This window comes from Seriola aureovittata, chromosome 3 (assembly GCF_021018895.1).
Source record: "Seriola aureovittata isolate HTS-2021-v1 ecotype China chromosome 3, ASM2101889v1, whole genome shotgun sequence".
NCBI lineage: Eukaryota > Metazoa > Chordata > Actinopteri > Carangiformes > Carangidae > Seriola > Seriola aureovittata.
In genome coordinates, this window is record NC_079366.1 from 8,194,551 (window position 1) to 8,214,102 (window position 19,552).

General features: G+C 41.5%; 2 protein-coding genes across 4 annotated transcripts; one reads left to right on the top strand and one right to left on the bottom strand.

Annotated features, from left to right (window-relative positions):
- Positions 1 to 797: 797 nt before the first annotated feature.
- On the top strand, positions 798 to 3,960 carry c3h22orf23 (chromosome 3 C22orf23 homolog). Of its 2 annotated transcripts, none has more exons than XM_056372864.1 (7): positions 798 to 964; positions 1,493 to 1,593; positions 1,752 to 1,814; positions 2,100 to 2,273; positions 2,465 to 2,599; positions 2,769 to 2,869; positions 3,139 to 3,960. In XM_056372864.1, exons 2-7 carry the CDS (start codon positions 1,500 to 1,502, stop codon positions 3,256 to 3,258), a joined length of 687 nt encoding a protein of 228 aa, XP_056228839.1. In that variant the 5' UTR covers positions 798 to 964; positions 1,493 to 1,499; the 3' UTR covers positions 3,259 to 3,960. The 2 variants fall into 2 exon arrangements, with proteins under 2 accessions (XP_056228839.1, XP_056228840.1); XM_056372865.1 differs by lacking the exon at positions 798 to 964 and adding an exon at positions 979 to 1,020.
- Positions 3,454 to 19,539, bottom strand: micall1a (MICAL-like 1a). 2 transcript variants are annotated; one of them, XM_056372859.1, is made up of 16 exons: positions 18,617 to 19,539; positions 15,201 to 15,249; positions 12,586 to 12,727; positions 12,147 to 12,247; positions 10,795 to 10,943; positions 9,454 to 10,055; positions 9,308 to 9,368; positions 8,677 to 9,110; positions 7,262 to 7,611; positions 7,036 to 7,170; positions 6,787 to 6,913; positions 6,479 to 6,569; positions 5,802 to 5,875; positions 5,217 to 5,331; positions 5,085 to 5,131; positions 3,454 to 4,960 (listed from the first exon to the last, which is right to left on the bottom strand). In XM_056372859.1, the coding sequence occupies exons 1-16, from the start codon at positions 18,760 to 18,762 to the stop codon at positions 4,827 to 4,829; spliced, it is 2,757 nt and encodes a 918-aa protein (XP_056228834.1). In that variant the 5' UTR covers positions 18,763 to 19,539; the 3' UTR covers positions 3,454 to 4,826. The 2 variants fall into 2 exon arrangements, with proteins under 2 accessions (XP_056228834.1, XP_056228833.1); XM_056372858.1 differs by having other exon boundaries at positions 7,262 to 7,653.
- Positions 19,540 to 19,552: the final 13 nt, after the last annotated feature.

Consider the following 19,552-nt stretch of genomic DNA (forward strand, 5'->3'; position numbering starts at 1 on the left):
ATTACGCAGGCCAAAAGCTTCTAGTGGGTAGCTTCACAAAACAGCCTCTTTATGGCCTTAAACACATTACACAAGTTCATCTACAGCCTGTTTGTTTACCAAAGCAGACTTCAATTCAAAAGGCTCCAGGCTAATGTGTGAATTTCTGTGTGATTGCTGACAAAAAGTGACAAAACCAAGAAGAGATAACCTGTGCTGTACGTAGTCATACCTACATGTAATTAAGGCATTGTAAATGGTCAAAGAAATACCATAAAATATTTATGAAATCATCTGGATGGAACAGAAAAAGAAGTGAGATTTTTGTGCTTTGCATATAGAGCCACATAATTGCCAGTTTAATGTGAGGGACTTTTCTGAATATTAGGTGACTATTAAGTGACTATGTTATTAAGTGACTTTTATGATTCTGTTTTAATGTCATCATCTAATTTCCATAAATATATATTTTTTAATATTCTTTCTGGGAACATTAATTTTGTGCTTAGTGATATAATATGGATTTTTTAATGACTGTGGGGAAAGTGGACCTAAGTGGCAGCAAAATAAAAATAAAAAACATTACCATGGTATGTTTTGTTCTCATCTGAATGCACCACACTAAAAATATCCCTGGCTTTGATAAATATTTTTCATGGAGTATATGACAAACGTATTTTGCTCACTATCAATAGTAACTGATGCAGTATCAACACAAAAGTCAATCGGTGTTTGGCTCCATCTAGTGGCCACATGTTGTCACTGCGCTTCTCTTAGTACGAACAATAACAAGTGTAAAGGGAAATTAACGACACAGGCAATCAATCAGTTTTTAGAGAGGCCGTTGATAAAAACAAATGTGATCAAACATTATCTGAAGTTTGAAGCAAAAACTCGTATCATCATGTTGCCTTAACACAAAGTTTTTTGTTGGTTGCTATAGCAACATCACTCAGTTGCACGGGAGGAGACACTGCTGTTCACAGTGAGTAACTCTAAGTGTGTGTACGAAGGACTTGTGATAAATAAAGAAGTGTTTCAGTAAGTTATTTGTATTATTTGTATTATATGTCTTTTGTCATTAGTTTATTTCGTGTAAAGCATCTGACATTCAGCTGTTACTAGCCACCGAGCACGAGCAATGTTAGCCAGATCTAACGTAAACAGAATTTAGCTAAGCTAAATTGAGATATTTCAGTGATCTTGAACGGTAAAACCAATATCTACAATCACAAGAGCATCGGAAATTTTACTGATGATCATTAAGTGGCACATTGTGGAAATTTGGGCCATGACTATTTTTATTGGACATAATATTATAAGCAAAGTTTTATTCTTATGGTGGCCTTACAGCTGCCAAATGGAAAAAAGTGGGTGTCAGACATCCGGTGTCTTTGGAGCAACTTCACGATTTGTCTTTAAATGATATCATTACAGGCTGCTTATATATAACAGAGATAACGTTAAATTACACCCCAGGGATTGTGGGTAATGTATTTTATTTGTCTTTGAGATTGCAGATGGAGGCCTCTTCACAAAGAACAGCTGGCAGGGGGCTGTGGAACAACCCCAAGGCCACTCCATACAGCAAGGAGACCCAGGATATGCTAAGATGTGAGATGATGCACTTGTTGATGTTCTGGTGTGGATAGTTAGGTATAAATGCTACATACACAGATAGAGGACCGACTGTGTGTATGTGTGTTAACTTTTTAAGTGTTTACCGCTGTTTAATGCTGTCTATTTTTCATCATGTTCCTCCCTTTGCCCAGTAATGATGCAGGAGTCAAGTCTCACCAACCGCCAGAAAAAACAGATCAATGAATGTCTGAAGAGTAAGTTTGAGTCCTTGGACATCTGGACATCTTTCCTGCAATACTCAGCATATAACATAACGTTAAAATATCACATTTTATTGGCCCTCTGATGAGTCCTTTCTCTACATTGAAATGTCAATTAGCTCCACATTTGCATGCCATTAATTAAAATAGACAACTGCCCAATGAGCATTGCATTTACTTTTCTGCTACACTGCTCCCTCAATACATTATTCGAATCATTAAGCATCACTACATTGCAAAATTGAAAACTTTTATGTTTTAAAATCTTTTCCTCCACAGACGGAGCAGCTTTGCCACTGCCCCCTGACCCCACATCGTCAGATTCTCCCCCTCAGCCTAAAACCAGTAAATCTATCCAGAAACGCCTGCCAGCCAAGCCTCAGAGACGCAGCGCTGAATCTTGTCAGTCTGGGAACAGCTACGTCAGAGAAAAGTTCCGTCCCGCTCCCACAAGTATGTTCTTGAAGCCAACATCTTTACTTGTTCTGAATGTGTTTTTACAGGCTTATGTTGCAAACAGTTGCAACACAGGTCATATGTCACTAAATCTATCTAAATTTGTAGTCACAGTTTTTTTTTAATCTTCTGCATCCTGAGAAACCATCTGTCATATTGTCATTCTCCTTATTTCGCTCTTATTTTAGGAGACTTAGAGAAAGAGAAGAGGAGGCTTCAGAATATACTGGCAACAGGACAAGAGGAGCCCACAGCTGCATCTTCCCAAAAGGTTCCTGCATGTTGGAAGCCAGACCTCATAGAGAGAGACGAGTATCAGGAAGGTGAGACTAAGATGATAGAGAAGAGTTACAGAGTTACAGTAAAATGTTCTGTGTAAGAGAGCAAGATGATCATGTTGATAGTCTTGTTTCTGATCATTTCAGCCTAAATAGGTAGGTCCACTGCGCCTTGAATAAGTCTAATATTATCTTCTGTCTGTGTCCTCTGTAGTTCTGGATGAGATAGAGGAGAGAAGACAGTTTCTGGCAGATATGGCCTCTCTAGGTCAGGAGAAGCAGTACATCAACATCATCAACAATGAAATATCCCAGGTAAATAAGCAACGGTTCACACTTTAGCTCAGATTACTCTGTATTATGCTGTACTGTATTTTGAAAAAGGTTTTTGTAACTTCAAATCTAATCTTAATCTTATATACAATGTAAGTAGGTGCTGACGGGCAGATCAGTAGCATTGCAAATAGATCCTTAAACTGGCATCAGGTTCACATTCTGTGCATACTGAAAGGGAAAAGGTAAAATCTATTCTCTTTGAAATACAACTGCATTGAAACCTGTGTTGTGTCATGACTCCAATCCAGAAAATCAGAGAACTGGAGATACTGGACAAGGCGCGCAGTTCCATGAAGGATGCAGTGACATCCAAGCGGAAAGAGGAGAGTGCAGAACAGACAGAAAATGTGGAAGAGACTGACCACTGACTCAATACCTGGAAATTACTTGGAAATGTGGTGCAAGCAATATAACAGCAGAACCATTCAACACAGACTCCTAACACATGTTCAGGTTATGAATTGATTGAGTGAAGTTCATTACAATGAGTGTGATACAATACAGCAGTGAAGACAAAACATGCTGTCAGGCCGTGAAAGCATTAAATTGACAAGAAACAAACATTATCTATTTGCATTAACTTATTTTATTTCTCTGCCTTCCAGTGTCAATATTTTTATATAATCCTGCTGCTGCTTTAGGACAATGTATAGCGCTACAGAAGCCCTTGGTTTCAGCTGGACAAGAAGACAGGCACAGAGCAGAAACAGACACAACAGAGATTACCATTTAAAATGGAGGACAACCAGACAATCTCAATGCCAAAACAGGAACAGAATGCGTAAACAATATGGGCATTTACATTAGCTAAATGACGCTAATCCACATATGCAATTAAATAATGGCACTCATACAGTCTCAATATTAACATGTTTTTTTTTCCAATTTAAAAAGGCAAAACACTGAAACAAGGAAAAGGCATAGTAAAATATAAATTAATGATTGCATATTCAGGTTTCCCCCAATGGTTAAAACTGTCATATACAGTTGTTAAAATATCGAATATCTGCCTTTTCTAATATTCATTATTGCATGTGTGACCTTTCATATTAATAAAACTTTCTACCAGACATCTGCAGTTTAGTAATTTCTATATCACTGTCCTCCACAACTTTTCTCAGTCTGTCTGATTTTGAATCCCACTTTTGTGTCTGCGTTCATCCACGTGTTTGATGGTATGCATTTACAAAAATGACGAAAACAACAAACATTCACAATGAAGCAGCTAGAACCGTTTATGTATCCCATTGTTCATTGACCTTTCGTTCAAGGGTAGATGTTTCAAAATTTAAAGCAGGGTTCATCTTTAAAAAAAAAAAAAAAAAAAAAAAAAAACCTTTTACTTTCACTAGTACCACAGGCTCAAACCAGACATGACGTAATTCCTTCTCAGATATCCATCTACTGACCTTTGAACACAACGAGCACAGGAGACGGGTTTTCAAGGTGTGAGTAAAACATATTAAAAACTCATTAGATACCAGGGATAAAATTGCATCCAACTGATTCATTCAAGGTGAACTGACAGACTGTTGAACCTTGAGGGCAGAGTGGCTGTGCAATGCAGGGAAAGTGAAGCGAGAACATACAACAAATCAGTGCAGTGATGTAGAAACCTAATCTAAACTTCACTAGCTTGAAAGGTCAGAGAGCTTGCAAATACATCAGCTCTTAAAGCACTTGAGTAGTTGTACTGTCTTAACACACAAAGGCAACAGATAATAGTCACTGAAGAGACTTTTTGGAGAAGCATCAAGTAAGACATGAGCAGGGAGAGGGTTCTGGGTTGCACTTTAGAGTCATTAATAAGACATTTACAGGAAAACGACATCTCATCTTGACCTGATGTACCTCTTTTCTCACATCCTTTTTTATTTTCCTTAGTCTTGTTAAAACAGTCTCATATCCTCTTGGAAGTGAATATGTCCTCTGTTGTTCAGCTCTTCTCTTTGCGAGGGCTGTGGCTATTGCCTGGTTCTCCTTTATTGCTCAGCCGCTTCAGCACCTTAATGGGTTTGAACTTTGGCGCTTTTTTCTTCTGCTGGTCGCTGTCCGGCTCTTTATGGAAGTCTGATGAGGAAGAAAATAAGAAATAAATTGATATTAAAACTCACATAGGTTCTAATGTTTAGTGACTGCTCTCAACTAAAGAGTCTTTCACCAGCTACAAATGAAACTGACTCATCATTCCTACCTTTCTTCTTCAGCATGGCCTCCATAAGTTTATCCTCCTCTTCTTCCCTGTGACAGAAAGGTTGTTAGATCACTGGTAGTTGCAAACATCACCGATCAGTGCAACCTGGCTCTCTGCAGAGTTATTGATTACCTCTGTCTGTCCTGGTCCATGTTGTTGACGATTTGGTTGCGTTGTTCAATGATGGTAACCAGCTCAGCCATCAGCTCCTGCTCCCGGCTCTTGTCCTCGTCAGTCCAGTCTTTCTCTGAGAAGGAATGGGAAGTTGATGAATTATTTATTGTATACCATTTACTATTCATATATTATTTATTATATAATATATATAATAAATATCAGAATTGAGTTACGAGCACACTTTGTAGGTGTTTGGAAGATTTATCAATTATCCATGCAACAGTAACACCAGTAAGTAAACATGTAAATGCACATCATCGTCAGAGCAGATAACTCACCGGAGAGTCCTTCACTGTTGATGGGTGTATGCAGTGTATGTAACAAGTACTGATGTTCTAAAGTATGGCATGTTTTAGTGAATGGAAGTGGAAATACTATTGTTTAACATCAAGCGTTTTTTGTTGCACATGTCAGAATAGAGTGGTTCTTCTTTAGTGTAATCTGTGTGTAGATGTGTAGCTAAAGTGTGACACGACTCACACATAACACACAAGGCAAACAGGCAATGAATATGACTATACGTGATAAGGCCAAGCACACCTGGTTTGTTGAGAAGACACCTCAGCTCATACTCCACATCAGCTTGCCTCTCCTCCAGGTTCTGCTGCTTCGCCCTGCAGTGAGCAACATACACACTGTGTGTTAGAAACTGGTATCCTCCCATTTATTACTTTTAACCAACCTTCTGCAAGGTAAAGAAATAACAAAGAAACAACTAAGAAAACATCTCATCCTCCCTAAAAACAAGACTTTTTCAAACAGCTTATGTAGCAAAAATATTGTATGTATGCTTATCTGACTCTATTCCATGTATAGTTTGAGATCTTCTCTTTCAAATTATTTGATGTTAAAATCAACTTTGTTTCAGAAACATCTCAAAACTTTGCTACAACACAATCTACTTCTCCACTGTCCATCATTATGCTCACTTTGTTCCACACAACCATATTTCCTCCAAACAATGGCTGAAATCACAGCTTCAGTCTCAACCCTCACGTACAGCTGTGTCATCATTAATTAGAACCACCATATCTTAGTTCACTCATTAATGAAGCGGTTATCTGTAATTAAAGTGACTGACGATTGAAGGAATCTGCAACACTGGTGTCACATTCACATGACAGATTGTGAGTCACTCTGGTGTCAGGTTATATGACTGATGGGCACAGAGGTCAAACGCTTCAAACATCTGCCTCTTCCTGCAGCCTGAAACTCACGTGTACACCAGCTCAGCCTCTCGTCGGACTAAAAGGTGTTTCTCGTGGATCAGAGTGAACCAGTCCACCAACAGGTGCTCTTCATCCTCATCTGTGATCACAACAGAGGAAGAGAAGGATACATATTTAATTGACATTCTATTTATTGTTCTTTTTAGGCAAAATAAAAGGCATCTAGACTACTTTGCCTCTTGCCTAAGTGACAATTTGTGATTCATATTCTCCAGGAAAGTAATGTTTCAGTTTTGAATATATTGCAACTTTCATGTGGGGACTCGAGGAACACCCCTAAAAGCGTTGCACGATACCATTAGGGTTGTCTCTCAGTTTCTTCTCCAGCTCCACTCCTCTCTGCTCCAGCTCATCCAGCTGTTTCTCCAGCTGACCCATCTCCCCGTGGATGTCCTCCACGGGGATAAACTGATCCGACTGCACCTGCAGGGAGGTTTGGACACAATGGGTCATTTGAATACTTCTTCTGTGTTTGACCCAGAATTGGAAATGTGCATTCTAACCATTTTGCTTCTATGCTGAAGCTGATTCTTTAGTTTTAATACCTTGCGTTTGATTAGTGGGAAGCCATGGCCAGGGGCCGGGGGTCTGGCAGGACGAGGGCCTTTGGGTGGTCTGTTTTTGGATTTAGCAGGGGAGGGAGAAGCTTTCCTGTTGAACGGGTTCTCCTTACATATCCGCTAAAATGAGAACAGCAGGGCAGACCTCTGAATTCATATAATGTGCAAAACGCATTGCTTTATATTGCTTTTTTGGAGGTGGTCCTATTACCTTGATGTGTGATTGGGTGCCCCCTGAGGCCAGTGGGCTGGGTGTCGTCAGGGGTCGTGGTGGAGGGGCTCCAGCCCCTTTGGTCCCCGAACTGCGACTGGTCTGTGGGGTGGCTGGAGCTGAGCTGGCATTTGATGGCATGGGAGAAGGGTAGGGGCTGGGGGAAGGATGTGGCAGGCGCTCGGTCGAGGAGGAGGAGGGGGAGGCCGTAGAGTCACACGGTGAACAGATGGAAGGCTCTGAGAGACTTTTGGTGAAGGCGTGTTCCTGGTCGCTGCTGGCACTGCCACTCAAGGGGGGCTGGGAGGAGCTGTGGTCTGAGCCAGAGGACAGACTCTCTATGCTGAGAGCTGGAGAGGGAGAGCAAGAGGAGGGCTGCGAGTGAGGGAGAACTGAAGAAGAAGGTTTTGGTAAAAACAGCAGAGTGCAGAAATGACACAGGAAGTAGTTGGAGTGGATTGAAATGAAGAGAGGATGGGGGAAAGTACAAAAAACAATGAACATCTATATACAATATCCCTCTGTCTCATCTATTATTATTTGCATACAGGGTATGTTTTGTTCCTTTAGCTCTGTACTCACACCTTAGTGTCACTGTGCAGTACAAAAGCATTTTATATTCGAAAGTGTGTGAATGAACCGTTTAGGAGTAGAAGCTTTACACATATAAACTATGCATCAGTGTTGAGGTATATTTTGTCACTCAATGTGCAGAAGACAAAGCAAAGGGCATGAAGTTGAATGTAGGTGTGAAATTTGCATTTGTGGGCTGCAGTCTCTCAACGAGAGGACACATCAGTGATGAGGAGGAAGTGGGAGGAAGCAGACTATGATGAGGCTGAAAAATCTGACACAGCCAAGATAATGCACTAAAGCAATGCACCAACAGTTTGGTATGTTGTTATGGGTTTGCAGATATGAGGGTGTAGTGGTTGATAGAAGATTGTGCAACAACAACCACAGTGCAACAGATCACCATACCACAAGATGATATGCCATCAGTCCCATAAAGCATGCATGTCACTTGCTGCAGACTCTGTCTCTGAGCCAAATATTAAATACAATTATATTTATTACTACTTTAATTTGTCCAATTACATTTGATCCAATGAATAACAAAGTATGTTTAAAATGGCTAAAATTCTTATATGATGTGGACACTTTAAGATCATGGTTTAATTTCTACAAAAATACTGCAAAAAATGAGTTTTCCAATAAATAACCAAATACAACAGTAACCTGTAGTGACAGCAAAGGAAACTATAGCATGAGCAGACGCATGTTCTCCTCCACAAACTTATTCATTTCTACCTTAAGACCCTCAATGATCTGTCTGACAATACAGAATAAAATCTATAGTGTTCTTTTTGCATTTCATTCCAGTATAAGATGTTTGCTGTTCTGATAAAACTCACCTAGATTAGCAGCAGCTGGTTGTGGAGCCCGGGGTGCCGGACGTTTCTTACTCCTTGCGCTCCCGGGGCTGGCAGAGCGGGATGAGCTTCCTCCACTAGGGGGAGTCTCTGTACCTGTCGCATCAGCCGCCTGAGTGATGCTGTACCACGGGTGACTAGCCACCACTGTGGGTGGAATTGCACCCCCTTCACTCCCCTCTTCTTCCTCTACCTCGTTATTTTCATCATCATCATCATCATCCTCAAATGGGTTGGAGGGTGGAGGGGGTGTACTGGGCCTGGAGCCTTCCCCTTTGAGAGAGGACAGAGAGCCTGTATTGGGAGGTGTTGCCAATCCACCAGGGGGAGGGGGAGGGGCTTTCTTCTTCTTAGATTCTGACTGGACCAAGGCCAGCCAAGGTGGGTCTTTGGGTTTATGGGTGCCACTCGACAAGCTGGACAGTGAAGATACACAAATATGGATGGAGGGGTCACAGAGGGGAAGACAACAAAACAACAGCCAAATGGAGGCACGGAGGAGCAAACAAGTACAGTGCATGCTATAACAAGATGTCATTCAGAGAAAGACTGCTGATACGATTAAGGCAGGTGAAATGGTGGCAATGAACAGGAAAAGAGGAAAATGAGCTACCTTCCAGGAGACTGTGATCTTTCTCGAGGCTTGGGAGGAGTTGGAGGCTTCTGATGTTCAGCTGTGATTTCAGATAAAATGTCAAGATGAGTATCAAATGGTATATTTATCTTTATAATAATGTATGTCCTGCAATAAGCACACACCCACTGCAAGGCCGTCTGTAGTTCGGGGCAACCGAACCCGCGGGGCGGGACGAGGAGGAGGGGTCGGTTCAGAAACCCTGCGAGGTGCTGGCACCGGCCGACTGGCACCTTCATGATGAGTGACAGGTGCAGAGGGGAGGTCCCCATTGGCCGTATGTTTGTCTGGTGTTTGAGTGTCTTTCTCTTTCTCTCCCTCCTCCTCTTCATCACTCTCGTCAAAAGGGTTCGGAGGAGAAGAAGAACGTGGCATCTCCTCTGTCGCTCCACTACCATCCATCTCTTTTAATGTTTCCAAAGAGTCTGCTTTACTTGTTGGAACAGGAGTGACTGAGACAGAGTCATTGGCAGACATGTCAGCATCGTTTGTTCGACCCACTGGGGATGGAGTCTTGGCCTCGTCCCTCTCAGAGGGCGAAGTGTGAGGAGTTGTGCTGCGACCAATCCTGGCAGACTGAGCTGCCATTGGTTTTTTGCTAAGATCTGGTCGGCCATTCTGGTTGGCTAAAGCATGCCTTGCAAGGTGATGTGTGCAGACCAGAGCCCCGGTGTCACTCCCCAATTTGTAAGATCCAGGAAGCAGAGTGCTGTGACACTCTGTGCACCTGAGACAACAGTGACACAGGAGGACAGTAAGATCATCAATGGGCCACAAAGACTGTTGAGATACTATATAAAGCTACAAACCATGAATCATTATTAAGTAAGCACAAATATACCAAAATACACTCAGAAATCTGGTATTGTTTTACACGAAAAAAAAAATGAACTTGAACTAAATGTTCTTCAGTTATAAGTCTTAAGATTTTCATGAAATCAAACCCTAATTTATGACACTATTTATTACAGCCATTTTTTCATCAATAGCCAATCAAAGTAGTTTTCATTGTTTGTGCCACGAGTCTGTCAAATTGACAAATTATGATAATGTACTGGTAACACAAACTGAACACTTCCTCCTGCTGTGAACTAATCTAATTAAAAGCATTCAACTAGTGAAACATGGATAGCGTTTTTATCGCATGATAGAAAAAGGCCAATTACCGCCTGACCTCTTCAGTTAAACAATATGAGCTTGTGTGGCTGCACTGTAAACAGATATACCAGTTGCTCTTATGTTGTATTTCTAACAAAGCATGAAACTGTAGTATTAAACTGCACTTGCTGTTACCACCGCAAACCATGGGTGTCACCAAGTCATCCATGACTGAAATCTTAAGGATTATAACTTCAAGAAAATGAAAAGTGTATTCTTTTCATTACATTGTTAGAAAATACAGGGCTGTAGTGTTCACTCAGAGCTAAATAAAGTAGTAGTCAGTAGCTGTAAGCCGCAGCATTCACCTGAAGCAGTTGCGATGGTAGAGCTTGCCGTCCACCAGAAACCTCTGCACAAGGTGGACATGTTTCTGGCAGGCAGCGCAGGTGCTGCTGAGCGTGCTGCGCCTGGCCCCTGCAAACGCTGCCACACCTGTCTGCGTTGGCTGGCTCGACTAGTGCAAATGACCGGGACATTGTTCGCAGGGAGGGGACAGGGCGGAGACGTCAGGGGAAGGGGGGAAGATGGAGAGTAATGGGGGAGGGGGGAGATCAAACACGGAGTCAGGATTTGAGGATGTGGACCGTTCATTCTTTTAGGCTAACTACATCTGATTGGGTACTGCAACATCTACTGCTCATTGATTCATGTGGTTCACTACTGCATCTTTTTCATTTAAAAATCACAATTGTATGTCATGATAAAAAAGTGTTAATTAGTAAAAAATCCAAACAGCTCTTGTTAGTGGCTCTAAGAGTCACACATCTGGGATATGATTGATTTCTAGGATTGATATATTGTTTTAGGCATTTGTTTTTTGCATTAAGTAGATAGAAGCAGCATATTCAAAAACTTGGCACACAGTGTTAGAATAGTACAACAGTTAGTCTCTTATGTACAAGAGATGGTTAAAAAAAAAAAACGACTGACCTAACTGTTTTACTTTCAACTCCTAGCCCACCCCCCACCCCCATCCTACTGCCTAGGCTCAGGACCAGAGAGTGGAGGGGGGATCAGATGTGAGGAGGAAGAAGAACAGGAAGAGGAGGGAGTTGAATGGTTTTCCATCTGAGAATTTGGGGGGGTGGGGTGGAAGTTGTGGAGGAGGGTGGCAGTACATGGGAGTATGGGGATGAAGGAAAGAAGTTGAAGGCATGCGAAAGAAAAGAGAGACAGGATACAGAGGCTATCTTTATAGACTTACTCTACCTTGTTTTTCCCCTGCTGTGCAACACAAAGCCCACACAAGGAAGTGGTGATTATAAAAAACATATATGGATATTGTTCATTGTTGTACTCAAATGCCAGGATGGGATTTGTATTGTACATATCTGATGAGTTAATACCCCAAAAATAGCAGATTAGATATTCCAAGGCTTCAGATAGACACCAATATACTACTAAAAAAATATGTGAGTGTGCTTATCCAGGCCTCAAAGGGAAACCATAAACAAAATATTACTTAAAAATACTTTAGTAGCTTTATAACATGCAGGTTCAGCAGATACTTTTAGCATGCAGAGCATATAGAGTTTAGTGTTGCCTAAAGTCTACCAGGCCTTAGAAATTAAAAAAAGAAGAAGAAAATCAACACATGCATGAGGGTACCTCCTGGTACATCTCTATGCCCTTTCCTGCAGCCAAGTCTTGTTCTCACCTCAGACTCAACCACTTTGTCTTCCAAAGGGGTCGGAGTCCTTTTCTGGACTGGCTCGTTATGATCAACAGAACTCAGCCTCTTCATGCAAGGAGGGTTTGCTGTAAAAGAGGAAGTAGAGGAAATCATCAGTTAATGACAGGAACAAATTAAATAAGTTGTTGTTGTCACACCCACAAGTTAAGTTGCTCCATCTCAACATGTGCTGGAGTGGACAGTTTACATGGCTTTCAAAAGATCAGATGAGAAATACACTAAAAAAATGATTTTTTTGTAAATTGTAGTACTCTTGTATTACATTAATGGCTATACCTGTTAAGTGTACGGTCAAAAAAAACTTGCTGGGCTTTTAATATCAAGATTAAAATCTAACTATCAAATGTCTTTTATGGAGTTCACACTGCTGCAAGTCAAATCCAGTTGAATTTAGGGCACCAACCTTGAGACTTGTTGTTGAAGAAGTTGTAATACTGGGAGACGTAGGTGATGACGCTGAGCCGGTCAGGCACTTTCATGGACACCATGTCTTCTGGGTCCAACAGGGCTGGAATCCCCAGCTGTGTCTCGGCCACTTCAAATGCCTACAATGAGGCGATAACAGAGAAAAGGAGGGACAGTGGGAGATGAGAGAGGTAGGTGAGGGTAGGAGATAAGAAAGAAGCTGAGAAACAGGGAGTGTTGAGTTTATATACATGCCTATAATTCAATCATACTCAAAGACAGTGATCTGATCAGTGCAGCTGTTATCTCTTCACCTTGACCAGGTGACCCAACTCGTATTATGGGCAAAATAAGACTCACCCAACAGACCTGGATTAGAAGTGGAGTGAAGTGATTGTAGTATTTTGTCCTAATTACCATCAGTGTTTTGGGACTAATTCTTACAATGTAATGGAGAATGACAGTGATGTCTGTTTTTCATACTGTATATGACTTCACAATGCTTCAAGCAGCACAAACAAAAATCCATTCACCTTCATTGTACTGGGGTGGCAGGAGAAATCTCAGACACTGATATCCCAAATCTCGGCAAATAAAACTGAAACTAGACACACAGCTACATACCACTACAGGCAAGTGAGAAAGTATGTTTTTTTAATAATTTGGCTGAACCTACCCTTTCGTTACGCTATCAATATACAGTTAGATTACTACACACCATGAAAATGTTTTAATCAAGCTAAACCCTTAATCAGTTATTTGTCTCCATGTAAACATACTGATGACAAAATAATATCTTTAATGTGTGAAACGAACCAAGATGCTTGCCATAACTCACCAACCCGCAGATACTTTATGCCCTGAATAATGTAACTCTGCTGCCAAAACATCAGTCACTTGTTCACAATGTAGTGGTTAGTCCTTTGAGGATAACCATCACTCTAATGAAAAATTCCATTGAAGAAACAAGAGTGCGAGTAGGGTTACATAACAACACGGATACAATCATTGGCAGTTACACAACCATGACATAATCCGGCCAGCAAATGCTAAACATGAGAACCAAACCTAAATTAATCAAAATGCATTGTACTGCAGTCTACCCTGTACTTAGTGGTTCTGTCCTCTTAGTTTTACCCATCTATTGTCCTCCAATCTACTAAACACTAATGAATGCTGTAGACTTATTAATGATATTAATGATCCACCACAAAGACCTATTTCACAGCCACATGCCAACGCAGTCACCAAAACAAGCACACTGCTGCTCTTGGTAAAGACATCAATAGCTCACATGAACCTATTTTAGTTTTAGAAATTGAGAGACTTTGAAAAGCAGTTCGGATGACTGTTGTAGTCCAAAACAGGATGCAAGTATGAGTCACTGTCCTGTCAGACTGATGCAGTGATGCCTGCTAAATGGATCAACAGGAGGTCAGATCCAGGTCATTTACAGTATATTGAGGATAGGGCTAAATTAAATTTAATGTGCGTGACATTTAAAAGTTTAAAAAAAAAAAGAAGAAAGACAACATGACATGGGTGGGGCAGCAATAGAGCGCAAGCGAGTGGAATTGAAAATGACAGTTGTAGTAATTTTATTTGCTGCCTATACAGTGTAATGTAATTCGGTGTTGCAGTAATGTGTGAAGAACTGTGGTTGAGAGTAGCTCCCAAACACTGACAACAATGGATCAATCTTTGACAACAGTCTCATATGAACCGGGTCAAACACAGGTTGAACATGTCAGTATACCTGCATCTCCTGTATGAAAAGGCTATAAGAGAATTAATCCAGGGAGAGAAACAAGCATGACCAAATTAAAGAAGCTCATATCTGACCTCAAAGCTTTGCATGCTCTCTACATTAACAGTCATGGATTAATCACTCAAGCTTGGGCCTTATGGATACTGTTAAGTACTTGCTTTATTTATAAAAACGCAAATGTCAAACAGCACACTGAGAGTTTCTTTCTGGTGCTACCACCAGTCGCCTCACTTTCCCTGAAAGCTGCTGGATGAAAAAAAATGTAAACAGCAGCAAAGAGCTGCCAAAGCTCAGCTCAGACTGAAGATGTGGAGACTCCCACTTCATCCCTCAATGTTCTGTTGGCTTACAGAAGATGTGGAAAAACCCAACGAGGAAAATACGATAAAAAAAATTTCTTGGATTCGTTATACTTATAATATAAAGCTGCAAATTCAGCACTTCCACACTCAAAATCCTCTCTACATGGTCTCCGGACAAGCTTATGTCAAGGATTTTCTTCGTTTAAAAAAAAAAAAAAATCTTTTTGGATGCTGAAAGCTCTGGCTCCCTCCCTCTTTGCCCTCATCAGGGTCCATCAGGATTAAGTAACACTTCTCTCCAGACAGACAGTCAAACACACTGAAGCCACACCCACCATGACTGCATGTAATTATAAGGCTTAATAATTTTGTGGCTGAATGAAGCACATGCAGTAACAGATGGAAGTGATAGATAAAAATTAGCTCACAGGTGATTAAACTCACCCTCCCTGTAACGGCCAACCGCCACACTGACATCACCATACAACAAAACATCAGAGGAATGATCTAACCTCGAAACATACAGCTGTAAAACTGACTCACCAGTCGGTTGTTCTCGTAGACATTCTCTTTAGACAGCAAGCCAAAGTTTCTGGAATCACAAGAGGATAAATGTTAAAATTCAAAACAACATGTGAGACAAGGCTGAGCATGCAGGTAGCCAGTCTGTACATTTATATAGCCTGCAACAACTGCAACTCATGATATCTCCTTTTAGAACAGAGATCATACTGAAGATCATAAAGAAGTAACTGTCCATGCCATGCTATTACAGTACAGAACTGTATATAGCTTGCTGGCCTATTTCCAGCTATGCTATGAACCATCAAAAAGCTATTATTGGTTTGACAGCAAGATAGGCAGACATGGTGTTCAGCTAAGCTTCCCAGCTACCGCTGCAGACAATTGATCCCAAACCACACATAAATAATGTCTGATGTGAAAACCTGCCAGGACAAAAGGAAAAAAGTAGCTGCACTAAACGGGAGCGATGGGCTGATAATTACAAGGCTGTGCTCTGAAATGCCTGGAGCGAGGAACTAAAGCCGTTCTCTCACCAGTAAACATCCTGCAGTAAAACTAGAAAATGTCTGAGGTGTTCTGGGATGAAAGTGTGGTTGTGTGTATAAAGTAAATTTATGTTGACTCAAGTGTCTAGCAGAAGGACAACAGTATGGTGGAAAAAACAACACATCGACCCTGGTGAGAGCTTGTGGAGACCATGCGGAACTCTCAACAAGGCAAAACCCTGTGAATGAGCTCCGTGTTGGAGCCACACAAAGTGACCTCTGTTCTCTCTAATCTAGTTCCCATGGTCACAAACACACACTGAGCAGCACCTCTAATATCAAGATCATGTCAAAACAAGTCCACTGGGGCAGGTCTGCCAACATAGCCAGATGGAACCTTAAAAATAATACTGTCAAAACTGTTGTTGGGAGTTTAAATTTGCCCCTCACAGAACAGACAGTGCCAGCCGACACTGACACGGATGATGGAGGGCTGTGTGTGATTTGAGTTGCGAACCTAATCCACTGTGAGTCAGAGTCTCGCTCCAAGGTCTATTTTGGGAAAGAGGACTGCTGAGGAACGGTGTGTGTGTGTGTGTGTATGTGAGTGCGTCAGGCATTTAAAATCCACATGATGAAAACCTGGATGAACCAGTATATCTGCTAGATCTGGTTCAGTCAGATGGAAAAGTTTGTGCTTCAGTAAGGAGGATTGGGATTTAGTACTGTTGTGACAGTCAAAAATGAAATTTATAGTTATAATCAGTAATTTCAGTAGAGGAGTTGTTTCAATTCAGAGAGGACAAAAAAACAAAGCAGTAAAACAAAATAGGTGATCTGAGTGTGTGCACTGCTAAATTGCATGACAGTTTGATCAGGAGCGTTATATGAACACAATTGAATTTAAATTCAATTTTGACTGTGCTGTCTCATGCAGTTTGGATAACTAGGCCACTGATGATTTCTTGCAGCCATATCTAATCCCTCTCCAGAGAGCTGAGTGACCGCTGGTCTCGGCTGAGGAAACTAAGATGAGGCCATTTGCTGTGCTTACGTCTCTCCTCTGGATCAGGGTGATGTATTTTGATGAGGATACATTGGCTGCAATGAGTGCAGGGTGGCTCTACATTGGCCCGGCCCAGCATTAGAGTTAAATCCAGTTTGACAGGCGGAGGTCTCAGCTGCAGATTAGCCTGACGGACTGTCTGTCTGGATCAGAGCACTTTGGCTCGGCCAATGCGTCTACACGCAGGGCTGAAGACGGACGCATGCTGGGACACAAATTGGAGAGACAAACCTCAAAAGGTTGTGTGTTTAGGATTTTCTCCACTGTCATACTTTGAGTCTTACTGCTGTGATGTGTATGCAGATATATTCCACTTCACTGACTTGTCCTCCAGTGATTGCTCCAGTGAATGTTTGCTCTGCTGCCATCCAAGCATAGTCCAATTTGCTCACAAAAGTCTGGACCACCTGAGAGGTGAACAGCATGAGCAAGATACCTACTGTCTAGAATCATTCTATCAGACCACATTTTCCTCCAGGACAGAGGAGGGACATAACATGTCATTTAGCAGATGCTTTTACACAATCCTTGTACAACAACAAGGGTCACCAACTTGTTTCAGTAGGAATCAAACCACTAATCCTGATGCTGTCAACAGGCTGCTCTACACACTTAGATACACAGGCCCCATTCAGCTACATGGGACTAGTGCTTTTCCACAGAGATGCATTTCCAATGTGAGTCATATGAATGTCCGAGTTTCTGTTTACTGTCACACTGCAAATACTAGAAACTTTTCAAATCAAAATGATCCAATTGGGGCATCGAGTAGCTCAGTTGGTTGAGCATCCGCCCCATATGCAGAGGCTAAGGTCATCGCTGCAGATGGCCCCGTTTCGAGTCAGCCCTTTGCCGCATGTCATTCTCCCTCTCACTGCCTCCCCATTTCCTGTCTCTCTCTAATGCACTGTCTATAAAGGCATAAAAGGCCCCAAAAAATAATAATAATAATAAAAAAATATAAAAAAAGATCCAATTATTTGATGGTGATGATGGTCCCCTCATCTGGGAGGTAAGTTCAAAAAGAAATAGGTAGGTTGTCAAATAAATAACACAATTTGTACTTTTAGCATGATCAAGGCTGGATGAACACACAACTGTAAGCAAGCTACCAGCTCAGAGTTGAAAAATTAGTAAGATATGATATTTTCTGTTTTTGGTCTATACCAAGACAATAGAAAGTCATCACTTCCTCATGCCTATAATAGCCATTTTAACTCACACTGACACTGCTGCTGTACTTTGTGGTTGCTTCTGTACTGTGTGAGTAGGTGTAAAATGAAGAGAGGAGGGGTGTGTTGTTACAGAGGGGGTATGGCTTGTCAGCCTGAATTAATTACAGCACACTGGCCTCTCACTGTCTCATAAAAATATTATTACTGGTGGTTTTGGCTATGATATAACATACACAGAAACATATTAAAACATACAGTTTTGACCAATATAACACAAATGGCATGTTTTTTGCTGCAAAAGTTATATAACAAGTAGCATAATCATATTCAGCCATGCTAATGTCGAAGCTTTCTACTTAAAATTTATTCAAAAAAGAAAAAACTGTAGTCTTTGTTGACTGGTGCTTTACATAATCACATTCCTTATAAAACTTTTCACAGAATAATCTAGGGCAGATAAGTTCCTGGCTACTAAGTATGTTCTGCATTGGTATCCTGAATGAATTAACATGGAATACAAATTCAAAGACAACAGTTAGCAGCCTGTCACCCCTCAAAGAGATGTGTCCGTCTTTGACTGGAGCCAGATGCTATTTCCAAAACCAGTTTATAATGGCAATAAAATTATTGTTAAGTGATTTCTCGATTGCAATGGCCTGTCACGTTAGTTAGTAGCAATGTTACATTGTTAGACTGCTGGCTACTTACATTAAATCTGGTCTGTAACGATGTATTATGGCACAAAATGCCAAACCGTCCCGAAAGGACGTTGACATGTCCTTTATTTCCACATCGTTGTAATTTTCACACTGTATCCGACACCACTCCTGGAGAGCCTTCAGGGATCCCATCATACTGCTGTCACAGAAATCGAAGTATTCTTGTCAAATAAAATCGACGTTTTTTGTCCCCGGCGTGGCAGGAGACAATGCAAAGTCTTTTCTTCAGTCATAGGCGAGTCATCGCCAGCGTTTCAGTGAAGGGGCGACAGGCAGGCAACACCCGATGTTACGATTCGTTACATTCATCTACAGCCAGTGAGTCACGTTAAAAAGACTAGCACGGCTTGCTAGCTAGATGTTAGCTAACTTTTGCAACTACAACAAGCATTATGCCCCCGCTTTATCTCCTGCACCGAGTTTTCCAGGCAGCGAATAACGTTACAACATCTAAACTGGAACTTTGACCAGAGCCACCCGGTTAAAACACGGCTGATATCCAGAGCAGATGACGGTAGCTTGCCAACAAAGTTCTTGACGTAGCCAAGTTAGCTAATGTTAACCAGCTCAGGTATCCCGCTGTTAGCTCCTGTAGGCAGTTTGCAGGTTTGTCTGTTTTGGTGGGCGCTGGCACCGTGAGAATAGTCTTCCGTGATGCAGTTTGGCGAGGAGACAGAGGTGATAGTTTCCTCCTTGAGATGGACCACAACACGGTTTTTGGTTGGTGCAATCACTGCAACAACGGCTGTTAAAACACTGGTTAAAAGGTCCGTTACACCGCGCGCTGCTCCTGTCGCCCTCTTTGCGACAAGAAAATTAACAGTAAAAAACACATCCCGGGCAATTAATGTTGATCAAGCCTGCTTGGTGCCAGTGACAAGCCATGTTAGCTGCATCGATTGGCAGTCTGCCTGCCACCGTACCC

Excerpts from the sequence above, each read along its gene's own strand:
- c3h22orf23 (XM_056372864.1), top strand. The coding sequence starts at position 1,500 with ATGGAGGCCTCTTCACAAAGAACAGCTGGCAGGGGGCTGTGGAACAAC. Across the intron at positions 1,815-2,099 it reads GATCAATGAATGTCTGAAGA|ACGGAGCAGCTTTGCCACTG; the intron begins GTAAGTTTGAGT and ends TTTCCTCCACAG. Across the intron at positions 2,870-3,138 it reads TCAACAATGAAATATCCCAG|AAAATCAGAGAACTGGAGAT; the intron begins GTAAATAAGCAA and ends ACTCCAATCCAG.
- micall1a (XM_056372858.1), bottom strand. The coding sequence starts at position 18,762 with ATGATGGGATCCCTGAAGGCTCTCCAGGAGTGGTGTCGGATACAGTGT. Across the intron at positions 7,654-8,676 it reads ACCAGCTGCTGCTAATCTAG|TTCTCCCTCACTCGCAGCCC; the intron begins GTGAGTTTTATC and ends CTTCTTCTTCAG. Across the intron at positions 4,961-5,084 it reads GGCCATGCTGAAGAAGAAAG|ACTTCCATAAAGAGCCGGAC; the intron begins GTAGGAATGATG and ends CTTCCTCATCAG.